At 43.0% G+C, this 12,255-nt stretch overlaps 1 protein-coding gene across 1 annotated transcript in view; it reads right to left on the bottom strand.

Moving 5' to 3' along the window:
- EPHA1 (EPH receptor A1) overlaps positions 1-11,160 on the bottom strand; it is a 34,326-nt gene extending 23,166 nt beyond the window's left edge. Inside the window, 2 exon segments of the mRNA XM_027653426.1 lie at positions 7,689-7,756; positions 10,799-11,160. Of these exon segments, the coding sequence (XP_027509227.1) occupies positions 7,689-7,756; positions 10,799-10,865 (135 nt within the window). The 5' untranslated portion in view covers positions 10,866-11,160.
- Between the last annotated feature and the right edge of the window lie 1,095 nt (positions 11,161-12,255).

Below are 12,255 nucleotides of genomic sequence, written 5' to 3'. Positions count from 1 at the left end.
CCTTTCAGATAAGAGCCTGCATGCTGTGACCTATATCTCATTTGTTTTCACATTACCTTAGCACAGTGGCTTCCAATCTGTGGCCTGCAGACCCCTGAGGAAAGGCACAGCAATACTTTTACGAGACTTACAGAAGCAACAACAGGGCAAGCATATTGCCAATAGGTTTAAAGTAACTAAACTAAGATGCATGTCTCTCCACTGGAAAAGTTAAGAGTTCCTACTGGAAAAGTTGAGTGTTCATATGCTGAGATATAATAACTTTTTTAACTTTGGGTTAGAAAGTTCCACTAAGATGAAAAGACTGGCTAAGTTAGTACAGCCAGCTACAGTGTACCTGTGCTTAGCAAGTTTATCTCTTTACCATCTAATTTTCAGAGAATTTAGAGGCCATTAAATCTCCTCCTGAAGAATAATTGCAAGGCCCCGAAACAGCAAACTTCTTCAGCAGCAATACATCACTGCTGTGCCAAGCCGGAAACCTCCTAGCAGAACATGTGCCACTGAACGGTTTCTGTCCCCTTTCCCTGGCTGCACTTTTACCTGTGGAGTGTCTTTGACTTCTGTATAGTAGCATTTGCATACCACCATGACCAAAAAACCTTCCTGGAACAGATTCAGAGTTGAAGACAATTGCAGCTGTACTACAATCTTAGTGTAGTGCCTCAGAGGAAAGCCTGTGACAGTAGAGGCACTTTGCTGGCACCTGCCATGGTGTGATGAAGAGCTTCTCTTTAGCCAAAATACATCTGACAAAAATCTGTAAGCAGGTAAGGCTAGACCAGCCAGCCAAGAATAGCAGCACCACAGTGGTGTATTCCAAAATGAAGCTTCTGTGACCCTTCACTGAAAGTTTCTCAATACTCTTTGAAGTTCATTTGCTGGTGTGGAAGACAATTTAGATGACGATGATGAAAGAAGTGTGGTGACATCTAGACACTTCATGAGTGTCTATAACTTTAAATCTGAGAACAGCCAAGGCTGCTTTTATTTCTTTGATCATTTGGCTATGGTCAGGCAATTTTGATTTCATCACATCATCATGGAGCCTTTGACACAAATGAACATAGAAGTGATGTTTACTTATCTACAGTATCTTTATGGGTGGGATGAGATACTTTTTCCCCACAATGATCCATTGATTATTTTCAGGGAGGAGCAACCGCTTTATGTAATTACTCGTTCTTTAGGGCACTAGCACATAGGTCTCCATCCCACCCACATCCTTTTAATTTAACTTGTACTCATGTTCTTATGGGAAGATAAGTGCTAATGTGAGCCACAGAGCTCCAGCACATTGATTACAGAACCTGTTTATCAAACCCAGGTTCTGCTGTCTGCTCCTTCTCTGAACTGTCTGGCCACATTAAGGTCTTGCATGAAAACAGTTCTGGTCACGAGAGATGCTACTAGATGAGGGATAATGATACTCTAGTCCAACATTTCACCTCAGTATTTTGGAACATTTGGTTTTTATATACCTCTTTTCTTAACATTGACTAATGATATCAGTAACTACAAAAAGGACAGAAGTGGAAAATCAGATGGTGCATCTTAAGAGTTCAGAATTTATGGCTAAAGTTGTATTACCACTACAGAAAATGTTAGCTCTCATGTTATTTTTGCACTACATTGTACATTGCATAGGATCCATTGTAAATGGAAGTGATTTTTTATATTTTTTCAAGTTGAAGGGCTTTTTATTGTGAGTTGTGGTTTTGTATGGTGTGTCAGCTACACTTCTAGACTTACAGAGAACCTGGAAAAGAGTCTGATGGTGATACTTGCTCTGTTTGTGTAAGTTCCTTTTAAAGATGAATCAGGAATTGGGTAATTGCACCTTTTCCTTGAGATGATCAAACCTGCTTGGAGAAAAGAAGCTGCAGGAGTTGGCAGCATGGAAGTCACATGAGGAGCTGGCAAGCTTCAGGTCAGCTCAGCATAGAAAAGCCGGGAACTAGGTGTTAAAATCAATGGAAATAACCTTCCAAGAAATCATGGGCATATTTTTCTGCAGAGCCACCTCTGAGATAGTAAGAATCACACTTCAAAGCATAGGTTCATCTAGCAAGCATACAGAAGGCAATAAAAAACATGAAACCTTTTCTTTCTAACCTACCTACCTGCAAACTCACCAGTATTCTGGTTGGTATTATAATAAAAGTTATTTTGGTTTTGGTTTTTTGGTTGGTTGGTTTTTTATTATTATTATTTTAAATAGCCTGTTAGTCTTCTTGGAGGACCATGCTATAGGCAGATTAATCTCAAAGCTCCAGCTGACTTGTGCTGCTTTTGTGTTGACGTGAGGAAGTTCATTGAACCTTGTCCACTCATTCAACAGCTATAAAAGGGTGAATCAGCCTTCTGAAGCTGCTAGGCAACAGTGCTGTCACCACCACAGTGCCCAAGCAGCTGTACTGATGAATGTCATGGTTGTACAGCATCTTCACTTTGGCTCAGAATGTGCTCTTTTCTGGCCTTTAGATCACACCACTGAGTGCACTGGCTGAGATTGTTACTTGGGTCTATGGCAGTGACTCCATCCTAGGCTATCTGGTTGATACCGTACAGCTATTAATTTACACTTTATTTGCTCTCATCTCACTGTTTTTTACTCCCCCTTCTCACCCTTCTGAGTAAAGTATATCTGGATATCCATAATATTTTTATCCCTTCTCTTCCAAATCCACACAAAAGAACTAATTTTCAATTAACAGAATACCATCAACAAGTATCTGCACCCAGTGCATGCATCAACAGCAGCAGGTCATGTCAGGATACAACCCTGAAGCCAGAGCTGTTCCCATTTCCAGGTGGTTGTTGACTTTACTAAGCATTTGTCCCTTATTTCTATAAAGATCCTGTTCACTTGGAGGAGCTAATCCCCTGTGCCTGTACTTAAGCTTGAGAGCAGCCTGAGGTGTATGCTGCTACTCTACTCCAGTTTCAGAGGTGATGACACCCTTCTGAGTTAGCTCTTAAAGGACATGCATTGCCCACAGTTGTGGGAGGAGGTGCACAGAATAGAATTTCTGATGGCTATTTTTCACACCACCTTCCGATGCTACAAAGAGCTGACTGGCTGAGACTTGTTCCAGGTAAGACTGAGTAAGATACCAAGGAGTCTGACTAAGTGAACTGCCCAGGTTTAACGAGATAAGGAGTGCTCTGCTGGAACTGCTTGCAGGTTGAAGGCTGTATGGCCCACAGCACTATTTCCTTCATGACAGGCCTATCTGTCTGACCAGAAGTGGTGGAAACAGAAACCAGCCATCAGCTGATATCAACATCTGGGACCTCTTAGTCTGCTAGAACCTGAAGGCATGTAAATGTTATTGTGTGATCAGTGATATGGAAGTTGCTGACAGGCCACAAGTACTCGATCTAGTCTGTTACCTGAAGACAACAATTTAGCACTGTAGAATTTGAACCATGCCTGGGATTTAACAGGACAACAACATCATCAAAAAAAAAAAAAAACAAACTGATTTTCCTGATTTTTTGCTTACTCAAATTGTATTCACATAGCTTTGGCAGCCGCTATGATCATGTGAAATACAGAGTGCAGAACTGAACAAGAATTACATAATTTCCAAAGTTTTCAAGTGTTTTTGGAGCTACAATAGTTGTAGCTAGTGGCTACTGGGATACTGGAATGCCTCTGGGATACATTAGGCCACTGGGATTACGTACACATCCTTTGTCCTGTTTGAAAGTAGACTTTGGAAAAGTTGAGCAGATCAAGTGCCATGCACACTGGGAAACCTGGTTAGAAAATTTGATAGCTTTGATATACGTGAGGAAGCAAGCAAGAGAATGGAATAGGCAGGAAAAAAAACTATGGCCTCCTCCTAACCATGAATAGGAGATTGAGAACAAACAGCCTAGAAAGGAGACTAAGAAAATAATATGAGAGCTTTAATAATACTATGATCCATGCAGGAATATAAGTTGGGAAAAATAAGCTCCATAAAACCAGCTACCAGTGGAGAACTGAGCCTTGCCAAATCTTTAATATGTAATAAATATGAGAGGATTTGGCTGCAGCAGAGTTCATGTGATTCCTAAAATAACATACATCCAATTGAAAACAAAGTCACTTGAAACAGGACCCTTCTACAAGCAAAGACAGCTGTAGAACTGGTGAAAGCACACCTCCCAAGAAAACATAGCAGCTAAAAAAGAATAAAAGAGTTTTTAATTTACAATCCATTCAACAGCACAGAGAGAGAAAGTCGTATTGACAAGCCCAGTGTGCAGCATTCTCCAGTACAAATGGCTTGGAACTTTAGTAGTTGCATATACTCATGGAAGTATGACTGGATTATGCAAATACTATTCACATACACAGAAAGGAAATTGGAAATTGTGGATAAAAGGAAAATTTCAAGACAGGCCCACAAGCTGGGGGTGAGATAATCATAGCGTTAAAGACAAATATTGCATTGCTCAATACATTGTATCATAGGCCTACATAAACTGATACAGAAAATCCATAGGAATTGTTATTACAGAGTTCATGTAAAATTGGAAGGACCTTTTGTGCCTGGACTAAAAATTCAAGCTCAGAATTCTAACAAACAAACAATTAAAAATATCACACAAACACAAAGATTTAGGTGCAAAGGCACCTTTGGGTCTCTCCTCCAATTCCCTGCTCAGAACAAAGCTAACTTCAAAGCCAGGCTGCATGGCTCAGGGCCTTGCCTATTAAAAGTGAAATGCAAGAGGATAACATGATTCCTCATCAAAATCTGTTCAAAGCTGATGCAATTATACTTGAAAGAAAATTAGAAATAAATAACTTTTTATACTGTTACTTTACAAGCTACGAGAAAGCAATGCTACTATGCCTAATAACTGAATTTGTTCATGATTGGATTTGGGAAGTCTTTTTTGAACAGTTTCAGTGATTTTTGAAACCAGTTCAAGTAGCTAGGCTCTTTGTGCAGCATGAGGAGTCTTAAAGAAATGTCAGGGCAAATAAATTCCATACTCCTGATACCTTCAAAATGGTCATCATTAGCTCTCTAATGTATGTTAGAAGGTGGAATTCTACCACTAGTGGTGTAATACACCTCTCTGTGCCCAACTGCTATTGCTGTTGCAAAATTTCGAAGACAAAAAAATTTATCAAGAAATTTGTTAGAAGATGGTGGAGGGGGGTGATAAGGTAGATAAAAAAGGAGTTATAGAAACTATAGTCTGCCTTTTTAAAAGCCTAGTTTCCAGTAGTAACCTAAAATGAACAAAACTCTTTCTAAACAGCTACTATAAAACAAGCTAACCAAACCTTTTAGCAAACACAACCCTATAGACACTTTAAGTACAGAGACTTTCACTTAAAGACTATCTTTAAGCTTAGGCAAGATGCCAGTTAATGTAATCTGCAAGTTTTGAACTACTAGACATACTGTCTAAAACTGACTGGTGTACAGCTTGGTGTCCTTAGGCTGCGCACGTGTTAACAGAAACATTGCCTGTGCTGGACACAGACCAAGTCTGACCCTGAAACAACCACCCATGGCAAGCCATTTCACCCACTGTCATTAGCTAAAAGTGAGGAGAAAACAAAGGTGTAATTCTGCCTCCACAGACTTATCCAATCTCTCTGGGCTATGCCTCGGAGGCCTTGTCCATATAAAGCATGAAAATTCCTCATGGCAAATTCCTCCTCTGTGTGATAAGTATATTGACACAAATCCAGCTCATAGATGGGAGATCTCTGGCATCTGAGGTGACGTACAAGTACCAGTGTTACACGAAATACACCCTTCAACTGTGGATGCAATACAGCCCAGGTGTTCCCAGCCTTTTACTAATCAAGCTAGTCAGACTATTCAGTATTACTCTTAGCTCGTTTGTGTCAAAAAATATTCTGAATTATTTTCAGTTCTTTTTTAAACATATTTCTTTCTTCATTTTGGACAAATTATTTAATGAAGAGTTGTTCAAAGTTCTGATTACAAGAGAATCATCCATTTTTCCCTTTTTGCTTGTGGTAATTTGTCAACCTTCCACCTAACAGTTATTGGGAAATGATGCGATTAGACAAATCTCTGCAAAAGACTTGCTCACTGAGAGTCAATGAATCTATTCTTCATACTCTGTTATTTTATCAGTCGTCAGTATCCTGATCTATTAGTTTTGATTGCTCACAGGCCATGTTTTCTCAGTTACAATTACATTTTGAATATACATATATTGAAAAGCAGATGTAGCACAAGTAGATGGGTATGCCTACTACTTACACTGCTGTGAACCTACTACGCAAAAATCAGATGTTCTGTAATAAAGATTTTATTTTCTTCCTATCAGATTTTTTTTAGAATGCAATTTTCAGTGATTTTTTTCTAATCTCTTCAAGAGTCAGACTTCATTGTGAACATGCTTGGAGCCTAGAATTGGCGTAAAATTACCACACAGACAGTTGATGGGACAACAAAGGGAACAATGGGCAAAACATGATCTACATGTATGTCTCACTAGGGCACCTGTTTTGAGTAGGGTATAATAATAATAATAATAACCAAAACAGTTTTACTAATAAAACAAATGCAGTTATGCCAGTACTGGAGAACCTCACTGTCTGGCTCTACTTTACCCAGCAAGACTACTGGGAGGAGGAGGAGGAGGCTGGGGTGAATTTAAAGCAGCCACAGCACATTACAGAGGAAAGTTATGAAAATTAATTAGGAACAGGCTAAACCCAGGTCTACTTTATAGGCATCAAGGGTGAAGACTCTCTCTCCACAGGAAAGCTTGGGACTTACTAGAAAGACAAGAGCATGGATGAGGAACTAGAACTACGAATTAACATATGTCCTAACTACTCTGTAAATTCCATTTCCTTTGTGCCTTCCTTCCACCACTACCACAGTTCTGCTGTTACAAAAGAAACCATCTTTGACAACGTTGGTTGTGACACTAAAGGGACTGCTCCACTGTACTGCATACAAAATAGCTGTACTTGTACAAAAATTCCTGAGAGTTCAGCTGTCTTTTGGGGTCCTATTTTGCAGTGATTTCAGGAGTAGATTTTTAAGCACTTCCATCAACTCAATTTTGTACTCATGAAACAAAGAGAAATGCTTTTCTCATTATCAGCTGTGTGGACCAAACACAGCATTAGGGCTGGGTAAGGTCCTGGAATCTTGCAGCCCACCCATAAGAGCAGATTGTTGACCCATGAGTTAACAGCTATTTCTTCACTCAGCTGCTGAATTAAAAGATGTGTAATGTGTTTCTAATTTCTTGAAGGACTTGAGTAATGCTTCTGCTATGCCTATTTTCTTAGAAAAAGAGATGTAAGATTTATTTGCAATATGACAGAATGAAAAACTAGGCGATGATTGGATTTTTTTTCTTTTTTTCTCTCCATTGCTTTATTACTTCATGGAAACAATATATTTCAAGGATGTGTTTAATCATTGAGAGCTAATGAAAGTCAATAAGCATCAGAAAAGCTACTGAAACTCAATGAGACATCAGTCCTTAAAAGCTGGCTAGTGGCTGAGACTGCAGAGGTGAAGGGGCAGCAAGGGAGAGAGATTTACAAAGCATAAAATTTTCAGGAGAGAGCTGCAGAAGCTCGATTTCAGTAGGAAGGGTGAAAGTTCAACATGGATTATGCTTTTGGATCATTTAGTACTCCCAGTGGCTCCCCTTCCTTGAATGTGTGTACTCACCCCTACTTCTGGAGGGTCTGGAAGCCAGCCTAGTTCACCCTGTGCAGTGCTTGTGTCAAGTAGATTCACTGAAAACCAGAAGAAGGAGAGGAAAAAAGAAATCAGTGACCCAACTTATATGGCCCATAGAATGGTTTCATCCTTGTTTTGTCACAGAATAGAAGTATTGCTAAAGGAAGGACGGAAAGATATGAGAGTGCAGCTAGTCAGGAGTTAAAAGTTTTTACAAGACCCCCCTCTCACACGCATCCAGAAAATGCAACCCTGACAAATTTTATTACTTCCTAAAGCTGCCCCAAAAGGGAAGGAGAAGGCTGAAGCCTATTCAAATGGCAACTCAGCATCAGCAGCTGAACACCTTTTCCTTGGAATACTAAGGCAGCAGATTAAATGGATGAAGAGGAAGGCAATCAAACAAATTACCAACACAAAAGATCAATCAGTGTCACCTAGGGTTACTATTCAGTGCTTGAAACACAGTGGGAGAGTACTGAGGGAGTGCGAAGTGTAGAAGGGACTTGCCATTGTCACAGTACCCAAAAACCATGATGATGCATCAGTTGTGCAAACTGGTGAGCCCTCTACTTCTAACTCAGGCTGTCCACCATCTGATGGTGGCCTAGAAATCGTTTAAGTCTTTACCCCTTTGCCTTTAGCAGGGACATCAAGAGAGTAACAGCTCCGGCCATACTATGGCCACCTCTTGCAGAATTGCCCTGCAGAGCTGTGTTAAGCTTTGGCTACTGGAGTAGCGTGACAAAGGAGAAAATCATTGCTATGTTCATTTTTAGCCCTCAAAGAAATTTGAAAATGTGATCAGAGTTTGCCCTCAAGTCTTGATCTGAAGAGATATTAGAAACGTATCACATTGTAGGCAAACAGGGAGAAGAGAGTTGGAATAAGTCATACTGCAGGATGTGCAGTTTCGCGCCTGCCTTTGGGTCTGCTGGTGCTGCCAGAAGAGACTAATGGTTTCCCTGCACCTATCGCAGCCCCAGCTGGGGATCACAGGAAGCAGGAAAAATTCCTTGGATTCTCTTTTAGATTCCTGTGGGTGTATTCAGAGGGGTCATTTCTAAACATCTCAGAAAAGAATTTGGGGTGAAAGGTAGGAGGGGGGAAATTTTTAAATGGCATTTAAATAGCCGAGTTTCCTCCCCCTCATCTGACTGCTTTACAAATACTACCTGCCAACTGTAAGTAATAGAGTGTAAAGTGCAGATCAGCAAAAGTCCTGTGGAATGAGGAAGCAGGCTGTGGGCCCAGAATCAGAGATAAGAGGGATTGTGCTGCTGTTCTCACCTCTGAAACACCCTTTCAGGATTGGGAGAAGGGAAAAGCAGGAATCCGGGTTTTGCAAGTTCACAGTGTTCACAGTGTGGTCATATGGCAAAACCTTCCTAAGCCACAGACTCCCTGTCCAGACAAGGCCCCTCAATCACTTCCCTTCTACTCTCAATCTTTCTATTTGAGATAGTATTCTTCTGTGGTTAGCTTCAAAACCTCCAAGGGTGAGGTAGCTAGTCGTACCAGAATATTCACCAAGATAACATCTATCCCATGCTTTACAGGACTGAAGCATCCATGTGGAAGTGAGAGGGGCTGTATGGCAAGTTCCATCAGAGCAAGGGAAAAGGAACTTGGAAGTTACCAGGACAAGAACATTGCAGAGCCCATATGCCATGCTCTGCTCTGTCAGCAAGGGCAACTCCTTCAGCTCCTGAGTGCCCACTGCAAGGATGAAGTCCATTGCCAAGAAGTACCTCTCAAAGTGAATCTCACAACAGGGATTCTGGAAGGAAAGGAAAATTGAGTCAGCAAGACTAGAAAAGCACAGGGAATACGGCTACTCGGAGGCTACCAGCTCTTTGGTCCACAGCCTCGCTGCTAGGAATCTCATGTGGCTGTCCAGCCATATGGGCGGAGGTGTCTTCCAAAAGAAGAAAGACTTCAGATAAGAGAGAATGCTGGGAAAATGAGCTGTTTCCCAGATCGACAAGTTAAGGAAGAGTAGATCACAGACACAGCCCAAATGAGATGGCTGAGACTGGGGAGAAGCTGACGGACAGGTCCCTGAGTGTTACTGCCAGCTGCTGGTCACAAACTTCTGGAAACCAAAGCCCGTGTGGTGCTACCCTGTATTGCTTCTCACCTAGGCTGGCCTCCTCCACAATGTCTGCTAGCTGCATCCATGTAGCTGGATCCTTAATAGAAACGTGCTTGTCATGAATGCTTTAGAAGAGCACTCAGCACTCACAGAGTCTGAGATGAGCCCATGGCTGAACTGCCAGCTATGACTAAGTCCTCTTGATCAAGAGCCTGGAGAAGCAAAGTACTGTCTTTGGGATGGAAAAGCCCCAACATCTCTCACTGTGAGACACAGAAGTCCCCAGCAGAAATTAACTGCAGGAGGAGGTAGGGAACAGACCAGAGATGCACGCTTCTTCACCTCTCTGTCAAGTTACCATTCTCCCAGGTTTCATAACCACTGTGTAACTACTCTCAGGATAGAAGGAAAAAAGATCACTAGATCTAATAAAAGGAAGTAAGTGGAACAGAGAAGGGAAACAAGGAATTCTTAAGAGCTGGAAGAGGAAATTGTAAACCCCAGCTCCAGCTTCGAACACTGGGGTAGGTAAAAGATTCTCCAATAAAATGACTGTCCGCTTGCTCACAAGGGTTAACTCCCAAGAGAGCTTCCTAAGGACTGTGCAGGGGTGTTGGCAGAGGGGGGGAAGAAACTTTCTGAGTTTGTTTTTAAACTTGTTATATGCAAGGCCTGTGTTTCAGGGAAACGGGCAGAATTCTCTTGGATCACTGAATATGCCGAGGCATTTGTTCTTCAACTAGGAGAAGGTGGAGAAGGACGGAGAGAACATACCTGGGCTCGTTCACTGAGCCACCGAGATTTGGTTGGGGTTTGCTCCAGGTCTTGGTCTCCCACCCACCAACCTACCCTTCCCTGATACCCCAGTCCCTCTGTGGTGTCCCTGGAGCCCCAGGCGCTTGGGCCAGGTCCCATTCCCTACCCTTCAGCGAGTTCCCTCTCCGCCTGCCCGCCCCAGCCCAGCCCTCCAGGCAGAGGGACCGGCGGCGGGTCCCACGCTTACCTTCTTTCCCAGGCACCTCGGGAGGAAGGAGAGCCCAGAAGAGAAGGAGCCAGAGGTAGAGCTCCATCCCGGCGCTCCAGGCGCTCAGCTCCACGCTGGCCGGAGAGGGGGCCCGGCTCGCAGCCCCCGCCGGCTCAGGCCTCCGCGCCCGGGCTGCTGCGGGCAGCGCATGGGCCTCTCCCGCAGCCTCCCGAGCGCAGCGCGCACGTTGCACAACCGCCCGCCTGGCCCACGGTGGTGATGAAAGATCAAGGCGAGTGGGTGGAGAAGCCTTACTGCCTTTACCTGTTCTAAAGGGGCTGGTCACAGACTTCCCATCTGGCAGGCAAATAAACCCACCTTAAAGGCAGCCACCTCTTTTCCTGGGAGCCTCCCTCCACCTTTGCTCCACTCCCGTAAGAGGCTCCCGATTGCCACCTCCTGGGCAGCCCTCGCCATCCTTCCCGCTCCAGCCGGCCCCGGCAGTGGCTTTGAGCTGAAATTTTAGGAAGAAATTCTTTACTATGAGGGCGGTGAGGGGCTGGAACAGGTTGTCCAGAGAGGTTGTGACTACCCCACCTCTGGAAGTGTTCAAGGCCAGGTTGGATGGGGCCCTGAGCAACCTGGTCTAGTGGAAGCTCTAGTTCCAACCCTCACAGCAGGGGAGTTGGAAAGAGGTGATCTTTAAGGTCCCTTCCAATCCAAACCATTCTGTGATTCTATGATCTATGATAATGGGACTAAAACCACTGAGCCATCCTCACTGAATAGGTTCAGGAAATCCATCTGTACACCAGGGCAACAGCCCATTTCATTCCCCAAGCATGTCACAGAGAGACAATCATACCACTTTGTCTGGCAGAATTACTGTTTTTCTTTTACTAAGCTTCTCAGCACTGACAGAAGATGCCTGCTTTTCAGTAATAAAAAAAAAAAAATCATGGGAGAGGAATCAAGCTAGAAGGATTCTCTCTCTCTCTGTAGGAAGACTTCATGGGACTTTAAGTTTTCTTCCCGAGGGACATAAATATGAAACTTGCCTTTGTTCTACCTCTTCTGCCATTCATCAAGGATGTTATTCCCACCCATGCACAGCTATTACACCCCTCCCCGTAAGATACAGATGGTATTATTACACTTACACTTGCTGTAAGACTGCATTCCTCCTGCTCTCTTCCTCCTCCTCCTCAAGGAAGGCTAAAGAAAGGACCTTGTCAGGTTGCTTAGAGAAACTGGGGGTTCTCCACCCTTGGAGATGTTCCATGTTCACCAGGACACAGCCATGAGTAACATATCCACCTCTGGAGTCAGCCCTGCTGTGAGCAGAGTTTGGGACTATGGACTTCCTGAGGTCCCTTGCATCTAAATCTTTCAGCGAGTTCTGTGATTCTCTAACCATACATCTTGGGAAACCAAAATCTATCCCAAGAAGTTTGAACACAGGCAAGAGAAATTTGAGAACAAAAGGTTAAAATGCT

This window comes from Corapipo altera, unplaced genomic scaffold (genome assembly GCF_003945725.1).
Source record: "Corapipo altera isolate COAL_440 unplaced genomic scaffold, ASM394572v1 61, whole genome shotgun sequence".
Classification (NCBI taxonomy): Eukaryota; Metazoa; Chordata; class Aves; order Passeriformes; family Pipridae; genus Corapipo; species Corapipo altera.
The sequence above is the reverse complement of the archived record's forward strand: the minus strand, read 5'-3'. Positions and strand labels throughout refer to the sequence as shown.